Source organism: Cyprinus carpio, chromosome A9 (assembly GCF_018340385.1).
Source record: "Cyprinus carpio isolate SPL01 chromosome A9, ASM1834038v1, whole genome shotgun sequence".
NCBI classification, from domain to species: domain Eukaryota; kingdom Metazoa; phylum Chordata; class Actinopteri; order Cypriniformes; family Cyprinidae; genus Cyprinus; species Cyprinus carpio.
This window is the reverse complement of record NC_056580.1, coordinates 28,619,123-28,637,960: the sequence shown is the minus strand read 5'-3', so window position 1 is coordinate 28,637,960 and position 18,838 is coordinate 28,619,123. Positions and strand designations below refer to the sequence as shown.

The 18,838-nt window shown below is 29.4% G+C and overlaps 1 protein-coding gene across 4 annotated transcripts in view; it reads left to right on the top strand.

Annotated features, from left to right (window-relative positions):
* The window catches only part of LOC109096122 (E3 ubiquitin-protein ligase Midline-1-like), a 41,892-nt gene extending 32,467 nt beyond the window's left edge, over positions 1-9,425 (top strand). For 3 of the 4 annotated variants that reach the window (XM_019109801.2, XM_042764374.1, XM_042764373.1), the window contains exons 3-7: positions 2,192-2,287; positions 4,222-4,329; positions 5,679-5,827; positions 6,328-6,455; positions 9,245-9,425. In XM_019109801.2, coding sequence (XP_018965346.1) covers positions 2,192-2,287; positions 4,222-4,329; positions 5,679-5,827; positions 6,328-6,455; positions 9,245-9,396 — 633 coding nt within the window. In that variant the 3' untranslated portion in view covers positions 9,397-9,425. The remainder of the gene's footprint in view (positions 1-2,191; positions 2,288-4,221; positions 4,330-5,678; positions 5,828-6,327; positions 6,456-9,244) is intronic. The other variant, XM_042764372.1, reaches the window with a different exon arrangement.
* The last annotated feature ends 9,413 nt before the right edge of the window (positions 9,426-18,838 follow it).

Sequence of the window (18,838 nt, the reverse complement as noted above, 5' to 3'; positions counted from 1 at the left end):
AATAAATCAGATCTCTGGCAGAGAATATGATCTCCATCTCTCTGATCGTCTATTTTTAGCGTTGTGCGCATTACACATGCTCTCTTTGGTCTCTTGTCATGGTTTAAACTCACCGACCTCATTTCCTAACCTTACAAATGAAACTCTCAAATGTCATATTTTACAGGCATTTGCTGCTTCATTTAGTGGCCAGACCAATGAATCATATATTAAATATATCTTTAATAATAATGTGTAATATTCTGCACTGTTTCTAGGTCGTGTTGTTGTTGTGAGCGTGTGAACTTCTTTGTAGAGACGGTCAGATTTTCTTGATCTTAAATCAAAAACATGATTTATATACTATTCTAGGTCTTATTAATATTTTGAATTAGATTTTATTTTTATATTTTCTGTTTTAATTTCAGTTGAAGTTTTAGTGATTTTGTTGTTTTTGTCATTCATTATTATTATTAAAAATGTCTGTATAGTTTTTCTTATGTTTTGGTTTATTTAGTTTTTGTTATTTTAGTAATTCAGCTAAATGAAAATGAGATGTAGTTGAAATAAAGTATGTTTTTATATTTTATTTCAGTTTATGTTTTCCTATTTCAAGCATAATGATTTTTTTTAGAGTGAGTTTTTGATTTTATTTTTATGTTTTTTAGTTTTAGTTTTTGTTTTAATTAAAGCTTTAGCTTTTTTAGCAATTTTATTATTATTATGTCTATATAGTTTTTAGTTTTAGTTATTTAATTACTAAACGGAAATGAGAAATGGCAACTAGCTGAAAATAATGTGTGTGTGTGTGTGTGTGTGTGTGTGTGTATGTGTGTGTGTGTGTGTGTGTGTGTGTGTGTATGTGTGTGTGTGTGTGTGTGTGTGTCAGTTAATGTTTATTTAATTAAATTGTTTTGTTTTAGATTTTATTTTTAGATTAAGTTGTCATTTTAATTTTAGTTAAAGTTTCAGTAATTTTGTTTTTTAATTATTATAATTTTTAATTATTATTTTGTCTATATTGTTTTTAAGTTTTAGTTTGTAGTTTTAGTTTTAGTTATTTTAATACTTTAAATGAAAATGAGAAATGTTGCCTTGGCAACTAGCCCAAATAAGTTTAAGTTTTATTATATTTAATATTATATTTTATTTAATGAGAAATGTTGCCTTGGCAACTAGCCCAAATAAGTTTAAGTTTTATTATATTTAATATTATATTTTATTTCATTGTAGGTTTCATTTTAATTTTTTTAAAAAAAGGGGGTTTTAGTAATTATGTTGTTTTGTAATTTTAGGGTTCCTTTTTAAATGCCTTTATGTGTGTGTGTGTGTGTGTGTGTGTGTGTGTGTTTGTTGGGTGTGTGTGGTGTGTGTGTGTATTGCTTGGGGCAGCTTGCTGAAATAAAACTGGGGTTTAATATTTTAATTTAATTATTTACAGTTAATGTGTATCTCATTTTAAGTATGAAAATATAGTAACACTTACAATAAGGTTGCATTTTTTTAAAATAGTTAACATGAACTAACAAAGAAAAATAATTCTAAAGTGTAATTTATTTTTTTATTGTATTTTTTATTTTATTTTTATTTTTTATTTTTTTTTTTTTAATATTAGTTAAATTTTTTTTATATTATATTATTTTATCATTATTAAAATCAAAAATTTGATAAACTAATGTTAACATAGATTGATAAACACTGTGACAAATTAATACTTAATTTTAGTTAACTAACAATAACTAATGGGACCTTATTGAAAAGTGTTAGCAGAATATTTAATATTTTTTTTTTAGATAATGTCAACAACCCAACCCATGTTCATTTTCACTCATTAAATCATCTGATGATATCATTTTTAATTTTGTATTAAACTATAAAAATGCAAAATAAAAGCCTTTCCACTATTAGTCTGTTGATGTGAAGCTGAAATGAGGTTGGAGCTCATCAAATGGACTTGATCTGCTTTTCTAAAGCCAAATCTGCGGCAGACGCTTCACCCCCCCCACAGGCCCGCGGGCTCACGGACACACGACGTTCATCATGCTTAACAACAACAGATCAGAGCATCAGTGCGCGAGTCCTGCTTCAAACGCCGAGCAGAAGCCACCCGCTCCTCTAAACTCAGTGATGGATGTAGGATGTTTTCTCGATGATTCAGTTTGGCTGCGAGTTAAACTGTGCTGATATGATATCTCTGTTGTTTTTCCCGCAGCAAATGTTGGATTCCAACCTCAGCAATCTGATCAAGAGGAACAGTGAGCTGGAGAACCTGATGGCCAAGCTGATCCAGACGTGTCAACATGTGGAGGTGAAGCTGACATTCAGTGCTTCTGCAGCAGTATTTCAGATTATATCCACTTAAATCAGTTCAGTACATTCACTTTAATGTTAATGTTTTACATACACTACCGTTCAAAAGTCTGGGATCGGTAAGACTTGTGATGTTTTTCTCTTCTGCTCATCGGCTGCATTTATTTGATCAAAAATACAGAAAACAAAAAACAGTAATCTTGCAAAATGTTATTACAGTATAAAATAATGGTTTCTATTTTATTATCCTTTAAAATATAATTTATTTCTGTGATCAAAGCTGTATTTTCAGCATCATTACTCCAGTCTTCAGTGTCACATGATCTTCAGAAATCATTCTAATATGCAGATTTATTATTAGAATTATTAACAATTGTGCTGCCAAATGTGTATAAATTTTTTTTTTTTGGAAACTGAGACTTTTTTCAGGATTCTTTGATGAATAAAAAGTTAAAAAGAAACGCATTTATTCAATATATAAATCTTTTCTAACAATATAAATCTTTGCTATCACTTCTTAACAATTTAACACATCCTCGCTGAATAAAAGTTTTAATTTCTTTATATAAAAAAAAGTAAGAATAAAATAGTAGTGATATACAGCTGCGCATCACAGAAATAAATCAGATTTTAATGTATATTGAAATAGAAAAAAGTTATTTTAAATCATAATAATTTTTCACAATATTACATTTTTTTTTCTGTATTTCTAATCAAATAAATGCAGCCTTGATGAGCAGAAGAAACTCCTGTAAAAACATTAAAAATCGTTCTGATCCCAAACTTTTGACCGTCAGTGTATATATCCCAAAATACAAATGTTTTTATTTTTATGCATCACTTGTAAGCTGGAAAACATGTTTTTGTAACAGTAATTTGTTCAGACTTTCATTAAAGTTAAACTACTTTTGTTATGTTTTATTAGTTTTTTAAGTTTTAGTTATTTTAGTACTTCAAGTTCAACTAAATGAAAATGAAAATATGTTGCCTTGGCAACTAGCCAAAAAATAATGTACTTTTCTATTTTTTATTTTATTTTATTTCTGTTCATTTTTATCTTATTTCAAGTAATGGAAATGATTTTATAGTTTTATATTTTATTTGTATATTTTCAGTTTTCATTTTAATTTTAGTTGAAGCTTTAGTAATTTTATTTTTTGTGATTTTATTATTATTTTTTTTTATTATGTCTATATAGTTTTTAAATTTTATTTTAGTACTTCAACTTATTAAATATTATATATTATATTTTTTTATTAAATATTATATATTATATTATATTATATTTTTAAACTTACTTTTAAAAATATAGCCTTTGCTGCGAGCCAGAATATTTTTTTGTAATATTTAATTTTATTTCAGTTAATCTTTACCTTATTTCAAGTATTTTTTTTTTATATAGTTTTAAATTTAGATTTTATTTTTATATTTTCAGTTTTCATTTTAATTTTAGTTAACATTTTAATAATTTTGTGTTGTCATAATTTCATTGTTTTTTTTATGATGTCTATATAGTTTTTAAGCTTGAAAAAAAAAAGAAGTTTGGTTGTATTTTAAAATACATTAAATCTATTTTTATGACCTTTAGGATTTTTTCTTGACATTATTAGTAAATCAAGTTTAAGTTTAAGTTAAGTTTAAGTTTATTTAAAGCCAGACAGCTGTTATTCTGCTTATATTATACAGCTATTCTGATTATTATTAATAATAAATGACTTTTTCATATAAAATATTTGTCTTTTATTATATCACTGTTGTTTTTGTTTAATAAAACCACATGTACTGTAATTTTAGGCGTGCAGCTTCATGCTTCCAGCCTCCAATGTATTTATTTCATTTATGAAATGTAAATATTTTTTTTTATGTTTTGTGCACATTTGTGTTATTTTTGGACTTCATTGTTTGTTGATTGATTTGATCATTTTATCTCAGCACAATGCAGCTCACCAGGAGAGCAAACTGACAGAAGAGTGCGACACACTGATAAACATCGTACAGCAGAGAAGACAAACCATCGGCACCAAGATCAAAGAAGGAAAGGTAATCGAGCATTAAATTGATCAAAAGAGACAGTAACGACATTTATAATGTTACAAAAGATTTCTCTTTCAAATAAATGCTGTTCTTTTGAACTTACTTTTCATCTGTGAATCCTGAAAAATAAAATATATGACTGTTTTCACAAAAAATATTGTGCAGCAACACAACTGTTTTCAACATTTGATAATAATCAGAAATGTGTCTTGATACAGCAGAGGCGGTCATCATATCAAGACTTATTATCTCATGGCATTTTGATTCTCAAATAAATGTAGACATTTATAGACATTTGCACTGGAAAATAAGACAAAAACACTGAGGAAGATATTCATTTTTTACAGTAAAAGTTATTTCCATATTTTCAACCGTTGGGAGCAGAGCGATTCGAAAATGTGTTTTTATAGTTACATTTTAATATTTTCACTTTTCAGTTTAATTTTAGTTAAAATTTTAGTCATTTATATTTTTGTAATTGTATTATTATTATTTATTATTATTTTTTTTTAATGATGTCTATGTAGTTTTTAAGTTTTAGTTTGAGTTTATTAGGTATTTAGGTACTTCAGCTAAATGAAAATAAGAAAATTTAGCTGAAATAAAATAAAAATAAATATATATATATATATATATATTATATATATATATTTTTAAATATATAAGAAATATTTTATTTCATTTAATGTTGTTTTTTTATTTTAAGTAATGATTTTTAAACAGTTTTAGAGTTTATTTTATATTTTCATTTTTTATTTTAATTTAACTAATTTTGTTGTTTTTGTATTTTTCAAAATTATGTCTATGTAGTTTTTTTTACATTTTAGTTTTCGTTATTTTATTACCTGAACAATATGTAAATAAAAATTATTAAATTATAAAAAAGCTGAAAAAAAAGTTTTATACACACACACACACACACACACACACAAACACACACACATATATATATATATATATATGCACATGTATGTATATATTTACAGCCAGACAGCTTTTATTTATTTTATTTTAAAAAAAAAAAACTATTTATTATGAATTAATGGCAAAAAAACTTTTCAAGTTTTGCTAATAAAACTCATTGTGTTTCTCCCTAAACCCAAACATTTAGAGACCATACTGATGTATTGTGTTCCCTTCAATTTGGTCCTTAAATGTTCTTGATGTGGTCTTAAAAAGGTCTTAAAGCAGTCTTGAATTGACCTTCATCAAACCTGCAGAAACCCTGTTTATATCTGATGACAAAGTGAATAATCCTTGACCTTTTTACATACTCTTCGTTTGGTGGTAACAAGAAAAGGGCAGACTCTTAATGTGGTTTTGCGTTCCTCATGCGCGTGTTTGTCTGTTTCTAGGTGGTCCGCTTGAGAAAGCTCGCTCAGCAGATCTCTAACTGTAAGCAGTTCGTGGAGAGATCGTCCTCGCTCATCGCTCAGGCCGATCAGGTGCTGAAAGAGACGGATCACGCTCGATTCCTGCAGACCGCGAAGAGCGTCTCAGAGCGGTGAGGACACGTCAGTATACAGCAGAGCCGGCCGTAACAATGAGTTCAGAAGACGTGTGACCCTACATGTGACCCAAAACCAGTCTTAAGGGTCCATTTTGGGTCAAATTTTGAAACTATTTGAAAATCTGGAATCTGAGGGTGCAAAAAAATCAAAATATTCAGAAAATTCTCCTTAAAGTTGTCCGAATCCGATGAAGTTCTTAGCAATGCATATTACCTAATCAAAAATTAAGTTTTGATATATTCATGGCTTAGGAAAGGGAAATTTACAAAAATATCATTTCAATGGAAAATGATCTTTACTTAATATCCTAATGATTTTTGGCATAAAAGACAAATATATAATTTTGACCCATACAGTGTATTGTTGTCTATTGCTACAAATATACCCCAGAGACTTAAGACTGCTTTTGTGCTGCAGGGTCACATATCTAATGATTTTTAAGCTAAGAAGTAAATCAAATGAGTTTGTGCGTGTCATGATTGAAATCTTACAGAGTGTCGATGGCCACAGCGTCCTCACAGATCCTGATCCCAGAGATCAACCTCAACGACGCGTTCGACGCGTTCGCACTGGACTTCTCCAGAGAGAAGAAGATGCTGGAGGGTCTGGATTACCTCACGGGTCAGTCCTCCGCTTTCGGCATGCATTAAAGCTTAAACAGGGCTATTTCAGTCATGAATGTTTCTGAAAGAAGTCTCTTCTGCTCTCAAATGCTCTGTTAATTTGATTAAAAATGGAGTAAATTTTTTTAAATATTATTAGAATTTAAAACAGCTGTTTTCTCTGTGAATATGTGTTAAACTGTAATTTATTTCTGTGATGTGCAGCTGTATTTTCAGCATCATTACTGCAGTCTTCAGTGTCACATGATCCTTCAGAAATCATGAAAATATGCTGATTGCTGCTCAAGAAACATTTTCTGATTATATCAATGTTGAACACAGTTGTGCTGCTCAATTATTTTGTGGAAACTGATGCATTATCTTTTAAAAAGTAATATTTGTTTTTTTTTCAGTAATAATGCAAAAAGGGCTGGCAGTGGAGACATTTATAACTGTTATAAAGATTTCTATTTCAGATAAATGCTGTTCTTCTACATCTTTCTATTGATCTGTGAATCAACCTGAAAAATAAAATATATCACGGTTTCCACCAAAAAAATATTGTGCAGCACAACTGGTTTCAACATTGATATATAATCAAAAGTTTCTTGAGCAGCAAATCATCATATTAGAATGATTTCTGAAGATCACTGTGACACTGACGACTGGAGTAATGATGGCTGAATAAATTCAGCTGTGCCATCACAGAAATAATATTACGAGTTTAACAGAGATTCACACAGAAAACAGCTGTTTTAAATTATAATAATTATTCACAATTTTTTTTACTGTATGTTTGATCAAATAAAAGCAGCCTTTGATGAGCAGAAGAGACTTCTTTCAAAAACTTTAAAAATATACATGAATTATGTCCCAAACTGTTGATCAGATCCAGTTGTGGTTTAGTTGTTTGTCCTACTGAAATAAGACAAATGTATTAAAATAATAGCTGCAAAACGGTACATACATATACTAATATGAATGTATTTTACTAAAGACTTTTAGCTAAATTAAACATTCTAATTGAATACATATATTACAATATGCCCTATATATGTATTAGATTGGTAAACATTGCTGTTTACTCAACATAAAATAGAGCTTGCGAGAGCTTAGAGTCCTTTGATGTCTTGTGTTTTGCGTAAATGTTTTGTGCCTTAAAGGGCAAACATACGGCAGAAATGTGGATGGCGTTACTATTATTAGCATGAAGTGATTTTGTGCAGCAAGAGTGAGCTGCTGGCAGAGAAATCAAGCAGACTGTGTGTTTGATGACTCCCTCGAGCCGGCCGTGCTGGCCGTTGTGACTCAGCCGCGTGAAGGACCTCACAGAGATCAAAAACCAGAAACAACATATTTCCTTCAGTCCCTTCTGCTCCCATCTACTTCCTCAAGCAGACTGGATGCGGATAACATCGTTACTGCATGCTGTTGATTTTTGGCACAGTAGTGAACTTCATAAAGAGGAAAATGTTGGTTTTCACAGTTATTACAGAGGGTTACAGCCTTTAAGGGAGCAACCGTGTTAGTGAAAGAAACGCACGTCTGGCTGTAGCTTTTAAATGCTTGTTGTTTTGAGAAGAAACCCGTAATGCTTATTCTGAGGATATCCGAGATGGTTTGATAACAGCGCCACATGAAGGCAGAAAAAGAAGAAGAAATAATAAACACACTGATTTAACAATAAAAAAATTTTTTTAATAATGTATACACACATACATACGCATACATAATATATATATATATATATATATATATAATATATTTTCCTTATTTTGCATAAAAGAAATGTATGTATATGTAATAATTTATATATCCCCCCGCCTTTTTTTTCAACTCCGGATTATGTATCTCTTAATAAATAAATAGATAAATAATAAAAAAATAAGAATAAGTATATCAAAAAAAAAAAAAAATATATATATATATATAGATATATATATATCAAAATATATATATAGATATCTATAATATATATATCTATATATATATATATATATATATATATATATGATATATATATTTGGTGTTCATCCTTATTAATATTGTGATTCAATTTTTAATGTTTGTTTTGTGTTTATGTTTAGTTAAACAGTAATTTATTAGGGTTTTTTTGGGGTCAGTTTTTAGACTACTTTTTTCTGTTTAGTTATTTTAATACATCTAAAAATTACGTTAACTAAATTAAATTATATATATATATATATATATATATCTATATATATATATATATATAAATATATAAAAACCTATATATTTTTTATTTTTTTCCAGCCGTATTTCAGCTTAATTTAATTAACTACTTTATTTTAATTTTAATAGCTTTAGTAGGTTTTTTTCTTTGTTTAGTGACACATAAAATTTATAAATTTTATTTCAGGTTGACGTCAATTTTATTTCAAGAAACATTTTTTTAAGTTCTAATTTAGTTTCAGTTTTAGATTTAGTTTATCTGTAATAACCCTGAATTTATTTGTTTATTTAATTTACTTATTTTTGCTCAGGATAACGTATTCGTAAAGGGAAGCGGTTGTGTTTTATTGTGTTATTGCATTTTTATAATAAAAGAAAAAAGCAATTCATAATGCAAAACAAGTGAGTTTCGGGATTTAATTTACTTATTTTTGCTAACATAAACTATCATCTTCCACAGTTATATTTCTATTTTTGGCTGGGTTAAACGCTGTCACGCTGCAGCGTATTTGAAGTGAGAAGTGCAAAACAAGTGAGTTTCGGGCAAAAGTAACAGCTGCTGTAGCTAGTAAAGACAGACGTGTGTTTCTATATATCACTTGTTTTCTGTCACAGCTCCGAACGCTCCCAACATCCGCGAGGAGCTGTGCACTGCGTCTCACGACACCATCACAGTGCACTGGACATCAGAGGACGAGTTCAGCGTGGTTTCATACGAGCTGCAGTACACCATCTCCACCGGACAGACCAACGTCGTCAGTGAGTGACCGAGCCCAGACGCGCTCCAGATGACCGTAGCTCTGCATTAATTCTATAATATTTTGTTCATCTAATATTTTTTATTTAATTTTATTTTTAGCTTATTGTAGAGTTTTTATTTTATTTAAACCTTATTTAAAATAATTAACTACATTTTTAGTGGTTTGTATTAGTTTGTTCTTTTATGTTGTGGTGACTTTGACCTCATAATAATTATTATTTATGGATGGATGAAAAATATTTAGCTGCTATTTATTTTTAGATTCAGTGTGCTAGTTCTAGAAAGTTATTATTTTTTTATTATTATATACAGCTTATTATATATAATATATCTTTTTTTTTTTACTTATTTAAACTTTATTTCAATTAATTAATTTGTTTTTATTAGTTTTATTAGTTTTTTCTATATATGTTTGGTGACTTTGACTTCATAATAATAATTATTTATTGGATGAGAATAAATATTTTTGGTAGCTGTTATTTATTTTTATTTCAGTGTTAGTTTTAGAAATTATTATATTGTTATTATTATTACAGCCTTATTGTTGTTGTTTTTTTTTGTGTTGTTTTTTTTTACTTTATTTAAACTTTAGTTCAATTAATTAATTATATTTTATTTAGTTTTATTAGTTTTCTTTCTTTATGTTTGGTGACTTTGACCTCATAACAATTTATTATTTTAGAATGGATAATAGATATTTAGCCATTATTTATTTTTTATTTCAGTGTTAGTTCTAGAAATTTTAGAACTGAAAACATATTTCTGTTCAGGTTAATTGCCATGGTGAAACTGTTTTAAAGTTTATGGCTTTATAAAAAATTTTATGAAATAAAAGTAAATGAATAAAATCTTCATTTATCCTTTTATTTATTTATTAGTATTTATTTATTTATTTATTTATTATTTTTAGTTTGATTAATTTTAGAACTTAAGCTTAAAACATATTTCAGTTCATGCTTTTTTAAGTTTAGTGTTTTAATTGATCATTTCTTCTTATCATTATTATAAATTGTATTCTTATATTTTTACAAATGTCACGACTTTCACTTTTCACTTTAATTTTCACTTATCATTATTATAAATTGTATTCTTATATTTTTAATTTCAGCTTTATTTTAGCTTTATACCATCTCTACTGGCCAGACTAACGTGGTCGTATGTGTAAATCAGTGCGGAAGTTTGCTTCTGTTGTGTGTTTGTGTGAATAACGAGAAATCGAATCAACCCGCGCTGTGATTTTATTACCAACCCATCACTTTATAAGCGCAGAGCAGGGTCGCATACGGTATTACGGCACGAAAGACTGTTGAGGCTAGATCAGACGTCAGTCAGGTTAACAGTGAACCTAAAACACAATTCAGATGCTGCTCAGGTCAGGCAGGATCTGAGGACGAACGCAGAGCCAAAGCAGCAGCAGATAAACACTGCAAACATTTCATGCATCTCAATGCAATAACAATCAGATCCTGTGAATGCAGGAATGTAATTTATGCAATTATTTCCAATTTGCTTTTTTGTTGCATTTTCACAGTTTTTTTGCAGAAATTGCTTAGAACTGTTAAATAATTAAAAAAAAATTGCAAAAGTAAACAATGATGTAACAAAATTGTCAAAACTGTCTTAAAAAAGATTCTGCATCAAACACATCTTATTCTGTGTTTTCAGGAAGCTAAGAATTTATAAAGAGTATGTTTATACTTGTGTCACGGTATTTTTGCGCAGTTGATTTAATTAATTATGCACAATACTGTTTACAAGGTAATTGTATTCTTACTGTCACTAATGCTAATTCAGAAATGCATAATGATTATGCTGGGTTTTCATGGCAAAACAACACAAGAAACACCTCATCGCTGCAGAGTTTTGAGAAAAGCTGCTGCATATTTAGTAGTTTTGGTTTGCAAAAATCGAGAGACAAAAATCAAATTAATGAAGAAGAAAGTGTGAGCTTGTTTCTTCTTCATTTAGTATTTCAACTTAAAACACATTTTATTTTATTTTATTTTATTTTTATTTTAGTTTATTTTATTTAGTTTTATTTTATTTTCTTTATTTTATTGTATTTTTTTAGCTTATTTTATTATTTTATTTTATTTTAGCTTTATTTTAGCTTTATTTTAGTTAATAAAATTAACTAAGTTTGGATTCATAGTTAATTGTAGCCTGAAGAGGATTAAATTAATATTTAGCTTTATTTATTTTTTGTAGCTTCATGTTTTTAGTGTTCGATTAATATGTATTATTTCAACTTAAACACACTTTTAGTTCATGTTGTTTAAGTTAAGTTTTTTTCATTGAATATTATTACAATTATTATTAATTTTATTTCAGCTTGATTTCAATCCATTAATTTAAATTCATTTTCAATAGTTTTTATTTTATTTTTTCTTTATGTTAATGACTTTGACCTCATAGTAAAATTGATTCAGGATTGACATGGAGGATAAATGAATATTTAGCTTTTATATATTTTTTATTTCAGTTTTGAGTTGATTAATTGTATTATTTTAAAACATATTTCATTTCAGTTTTTCGTCCACTTGACGTTTTATTTTATTTTTATTTGATTTTATTTTATTTTATTTTATTTTATTTTATTTTATTTATTTTATTTTATTTATTTTTATTTTAATTTTATTTTATTTTATGTTATTTTATTTTTATTGTATTTTATTTTATTTATTTGTATTTTATTTTATTTTATTTTATTTTTTTATTTTTACACCATGGCACTGAAATGATGTTGTACTGTCAAGCTTCATTTAGTATTATTTTATTATTTGTGGTAAACGGTACGTTTGACGTTTCATGGTCTGTGTCAAAATCGAATGGACAGCTTGGATGATCGTTGCCCAAACATTAGCAGAATAACTACACGCGTCCACGGGCCTTGCAGCGAGCGGAACCAGAGTACACTCTTCATGGTGAAGGCCATGAATCAGGATGGGAGCCGCAGAAGCCATCCGGCCAAACACTCACAGACCAAACAGTTGATTGCCTTCTACTGCTACTTACACATACAATAGCCTGCAGCAGAGCTTTTAGTTATCTTAACATGATTATATATGTGTGAGTAGGAATTAACTTTTATTTTCCATTTTCAGTTTCCATTTTATATTAATGTATAGTTTTCAGGCATGGTATTTGTCATGTGATTAGTTTTTTTTTTTCTTTAGTATGTAGTTTCAATGTATTTTCTTTCAGCTTTAGTTTTATTAAGTTAGGTTTTTCGTTCTAAAAATTGATTTTTATTTTATGTTTCTGACTTTATTTAAATTAATTAATTTCATACATTTTATAAAACATTTTCTAATAAGCTTAAGTTTGTTAAATCATAATATTTATTTATGTTTCAGCTCTTTATGTATTGCAGCGCTTTGTATTCTTTTTGTGTTTAGTGTCGTTAGATCTTTGTATAGTAAAATTACTTATGATTTCCTGGATCGAATGAACGAAATATTTCAGCTTTAATTTATTTTTGTTGACAGTGTTATATAATGTTAGTACTTCAGCTTTTAATCGCAAGTTCAGTCAGTTACGTACATGGCCAATATTCCTAATTTTTACATTTTTCACATTTAAAAATTTTTTTTTTTTTTTACGTTTTCATTTATTATTTAGTCTTTGTTATTTATTTGAGTTCATCTTAATTTCAGTGAATTTACTGTCGTGTGTCTCTGATGCTCACAGTAAAACAGCGGCGGGTGGTGTTCCTGTTGATTGGCAAGCTGATGCATTGGATGGGAGGGCTGTGATGGTCTAGTGAAAGGGCACCGGTCAGCGCGTTTAAGCTCGAACCGAAAGTCGGCTCACAGGAATGCGGAAGGTGCTCGTTTTTTTTTTTCTCATATCGACGTGTCGGTGGAAGCCGGGACGAAGCCTCGTCCATGAAGAGCCAGGCTCAGGACCGCTTCGGCAGCACGGGGAACTACGTGCGGTGACGGGGGAACGTGTTCAACCGACAGCGGAGCGGCACTACTGGGATGGAAAGGTTCGGGTCGGAGGAGAGAAATGGTACACACACACAGAGACCACTCTAAACCCTTTAACAACACAACACCTGCATCGCTTCCGCGTCTTATCAAAACATTAGTGATTATGCTGATGTTTGTCACCAATTGACAATATATTGGAAAGAGCCTGTTTTTTAGTATGATTTTAAATATTGTGATAGTATTATTTATTACGATTTAGAAAACAGCTTTTATGCCTATAATTGGATATATGATTATTATCTTATATAGATTATCTAGATATAATATACTATATATATTATATATATATATATATATATATAGCTAGTAATATATTTTTATTATTTTATTTCTTTTTTCAGTTACACGGCCAAGGCAATGTTTATTAATTTTCTAATTTACACAACGAATGACAGACACACACAACATGTGTATATTTTATTATTTTATTTTCATTATTTATTAATAGGGTATTTTATTTCATCATTGTATTTTATATATATTAATGTGAGTGGATAGTAATTTTAGTTACTTTCAAATTTAAAACTTATGTACTGTATATTCAGTTAGTTTGCCAAGAAGACCAACATGTTAAAAAAAAAATAACATTTGTAAAGTTTTAAGCTCTTTATCTGATATTTTATTTTATTATTTATTTATTTTTAATATATTATTTATTTTTGATTTTATGTATCGTAATTGTAGTCTTCCATTTAAATTAGTTATTTCTGTTAGTTGCCATTTCAGATTTTAGTTTTTAGTGTTTTTTTTTAAAAAAAAACAAAAAGGGGGGGCTGTTATCTATTTAATTTAATTAATTAAGTTAATTTTTAATTTTTATTATATTAATTATATTTATATTTATTTAACTTTTAGTAATAGTACTTCAATTTTTCGTACAAAATTTACTGTATTTTGATCAAATAAATGCAGCCTGAGTGAGCAAGAAAAGACTCCGAAACATTAAATATCTATCTAATTACCTTCTAGGTTTTGACTTCGGGATCGCCTCAGAAATCGGCCCCAAACACGGCTGGTCGGGGACGGAACTGATCATGGGTACATGAGCCCTGAAACACTCGTGGGCCCGACCCATCCCTGCGTCAAAAAAGGAAGGGAGTTCCCCATCGAGCCAAGTCTCACTCAAAGCGGCGTTCCTGGGCGCTCCTGCTAGACTACGACTAGGCTCCTACTGCGTTTTACGACGCCGCGGGACCGCTAGCAATGCACACCTCGACATCGCTCTATCAGACCAATATGTTCCCGCTTCAGGCTGGGGAACAAGTGCTCGACCGTCCTCACCGGGCTCCCATCCCAGACCAACACCTAGAGATCAGTGACCGCCATCCACCGAACGCCACCTTCCAAAACCAGTCGGACCGCAAGGTACAACTGAATAATGTGCACACCCTCAGGCCATCCGCGATGCGGTGATGAGTTTGTTGTCTTCATCAGATTGCAGAAAAAATGCATTGCCATCACTTGCTAAACCATTGGAGTGGAATGGGTGCCCGCCAGAATGAGAGTCCAAACAGCTGATAAAAACATCGTAATAATCCACAAGTATCCCAACAGCACTCAGGTCCATCTAGGTAACATCTGGAGAAGACAAAAGATTGAAACAAATCATCCAGCATTAAGGACCTTTTTAACCCAAATATAGAGTTCCATAATTCATAATACTGTCACCTCCAGTGAAAAAGTGCATCTCCTTGTTGTCTCTCAAGTGTTAAAATCCGGAGTCACATTTGTTTAGAGCCGTTAAACGGTAAAATGCTCTGATGCAGATTTCTCTCATGATTCACACCAGGAGTTCACTTTTTCTTTTCACCGGAAGAAGCTGCTATTATGGATTATTACTATTTCTAATTAGTCCTTTATTGTATGGTTTCAGGTTTTCATCCCCATCCCCACAATTTTTAGTAATTTTCTAATGTGGTTTTTCTCATTATTGTTAGTTAGTTGTTGTTTTTTATATTTCTTTTTTAGCTCACAAAAATTTTTGTTTCCCATTTTAGTTTTAGTAATTTTAGTACTTCCACTGAAACTTATTTATTTCAGTTAGTTACCATGGCTGTATTTTTAATATTATTTTTAAAAAAAAAAAAATCAAGTTTTTTTTTTGTTTATTATTTTTGTTTTATTAATATTAATATTTAATTTTTAATTTCACCATATTTAGTTTCTTTTTATTTTAGTACTTCAAATTAAACACACTTAAGTCCAATTTTTACGTGTTTTTTTTTTCGTTTAATTTTTTTTTATTTTTATTAATATTAACATTTTTATCATTTTCACAATATTGTAGTTTATTTTTTTATTTTTAGTACTTTAAATCAAACATAATTATTTCAGCCAGCATTTCCCCGTTCTTCACATAATACATATCATTAATTTTTTTCCAACTTTTTTTTTAGTTAATGAAAATGGTTTTAAGTTACAATAACAGTCATTTTTCGGAAGTTAAAATCCCATTCACAGTCTCCATAAAGAATTTAATATTTTGGATTATGGACTCGTATTTTAGCAACAGTTTAAAGTTAAAAACAACTCAATGCTGGATGTGTTTCATCTTTGTCTTCTCCAGATGCTAACCGATGACTGGAGTGCTGTGGATTATTGCGATGTTTCTTATCAGCTGTTGGGACTCTCCTTCTGACGGGCGTCCATTCACTGCAATGGTGAGCAACTGATGCACTGCTGCATTTCTTCCGTCCATGAAGAAACAAACTCATCCTGATACTGAGGAGTGAGCACATATCATGTCCTGTGGAACTATGCCTGCAAGATTCTAAAAGCTTATGCATCTCTCCTGATCTTCCTTGGTCACAGCAGGTGTAAACCAGGTTCTAAAACCTGCAGAACTGGACCAAAATTGTCTGGAAAAGTCAACTCATATCGTTCCGGCTCACTAACACATGTCTACTGTACGTCGGCTTCACCTACCTTCCTTCGGGCGTCTTGAATCATAATAGCTGACGATTATTTATAACTCTCTGGTTGATGAACCCTCGAGTCACTTTATTTACTCCTTCTTTAGGGTTTTTAGTGTGACCTCAAGTCCGTATGAGATCGTGCACAAACTCCAGATTCATGCACGGACTCAAGGGTTCACATGATTTACTGTCGCTCCCTGTATCAAACGTCCTCCCGTGCCCTCCGCTTCACATCTTTGAACGCTTTGCTGCTGCCTGAAATGGGAAGCACTAGGCCGGACTACATACACCCGAACACTGCAGCGGATTACTTACTTTCCGTATCATCTGATTTCTGACGATCATGTGTGAACCCTGAGGGACTGGGATAATGATGATGAAAATTCAGCCGTGCCACCCAGAAATACATTATGAACTCAACACAACACTCACCACAGAAAGCCACTTGTATTACATTGTAAAAATATTTCACTGTTTTTACAGTATTTTTAGATCAAATAAAAGCAGCCTTGGTGAGCAGAAGAGACTTAATTATCTTAATTATTCCAATCTTTTGACCTGTAGTGTATACTTAGAGATCTAAACAGCTTTTTCTATGCTCTGTAATTGCATTTTGGCAGATGTTGTAGGTCCTCCAGGTATTTTACTGACAGAAAACAAGCATAGTGTGCACAGTAAACATACAGTATGCTGCAGAAATAGTGTGGTAGTGTGCGATTCTGAACAGAGCCATATATTGTATGTGCACTTTCTCTATTTATCTGACCTTTACCCTGTAACTTTTGCAAGAAAACTGTGACGGTTAATTAGATTAATTTAATTTTCAGGATTTTTTTTGCTGTGTTACCTGTAACGAGGGAAGGATTTTTTTTGCTGTGACACGGACGGAGAAATGCCAAAGTGTGGATTTATAGTCACGTAAATATTTAACTTTGATGAAATCGGTCTGATTCTCGGGATGTTTTCATCGTCACACTGAGGTTTGGGTGGGATGTTAGTTAAATGATTTCTGTCACAATTAATGGCTCTTGTTAGAGACGTCTTGCAGGTGAAGCAGATTGAGCGGCACCTTCTGCACTTTATGCATGAGTTTGGTTTGATTCACTGTTTTGATTAAATTTTGCCCTTTTCTGGAAAATGCTTCTAAAATCAATGTACAGTGTTACAGTTGTATTTTGTATTCCAAATAATTTTTTTTTCTGAATTAAAAAAATTGTTAATAATGTCCTGCCCTGGAATAATAAAGATGCTTGACCCGTTAACGGTGTGAATGCTTGCCTCTAAATATTAAATATGATAAGTCTCTAAAATATGCAGATATCTGCGTTATGCAATGGAAGATTACAAAACTAAAGAATGTTAAAGATGCAGAATAAAACACATTACAGTTTTAAGATTTTAAAGTAGCAATTAGTTAAGCTTTAGAGACTTAGTTTTCATCAATAATTTCTCTCTGTCAAGAAATCTTGGCAAGATATATTAAATATATTTTAAATAGTACATAGACAAAAAAATATAGAATATATATATATATATATATAGATAGATAGATATATATATTGCCTAACTGCTATTTAAAGTATGCACAATAAATAATATATACATGTATATATTATGCATATTAGATATATATATTTTTATATTTTAGAAGAGAAAAAAATATCCTGACCAGTTAAATATTTTATGTTATTTAATTTCTTGCCTAACTATGTAGCTTTAGAGACTGCTTTCATCAATATTCTCAGCTCTGTCAAGAAATCTTGACAAGATATATTAAATATATTTTAAATAGTACATAGATAAAAAATTATAGAATAATATATATGACAAATAAAATTTGATATATATATAATTTATTATATAAAATATATTGTTTGCCTAACTGCTATTTAAAGTATGTATAAAAAATAATATATACATGTGTATATTATGCATATATATATTTTATAGAATAATACTATGCATATATATATATATATATATATATTATATATATATATATATATATATATATATATATATATATATATATATATATATATATAATGTAATGTATATATATATATATATAATTAAATAATATTTCATTTGTCAGATATATATATATATATCTATATATAATATTATATATTACATATATATTTGCGTATATATATATTCTATATATATATATATATATATATATATATATATATATATATGTAGAAAAGAAAAGAAAAAAAATATCCTGACCAATAAAATTTTGTTATCATTTCTTGCTATTTATGTGCTTATTTACTAAGTTAATTCTTTTTATATGCTATTAATGTGCATATATATATTTATAGCATATATATATAATATATAAATAATATATATTCTTTATATATATATAAAATTCTCCTCATTTTATTTTTGTTTTTATTTTAATATATGAGTGAAATTTAATGCAGTCTGGTGGAGTTGGAGAGAATTTATTATCTTGGTGTGTCGTGGAAGTGAAAGCGCTTCATTGATTGGCTGCCTGAATCTTGACTCCGCCCAACCCGGAAAAAACTTC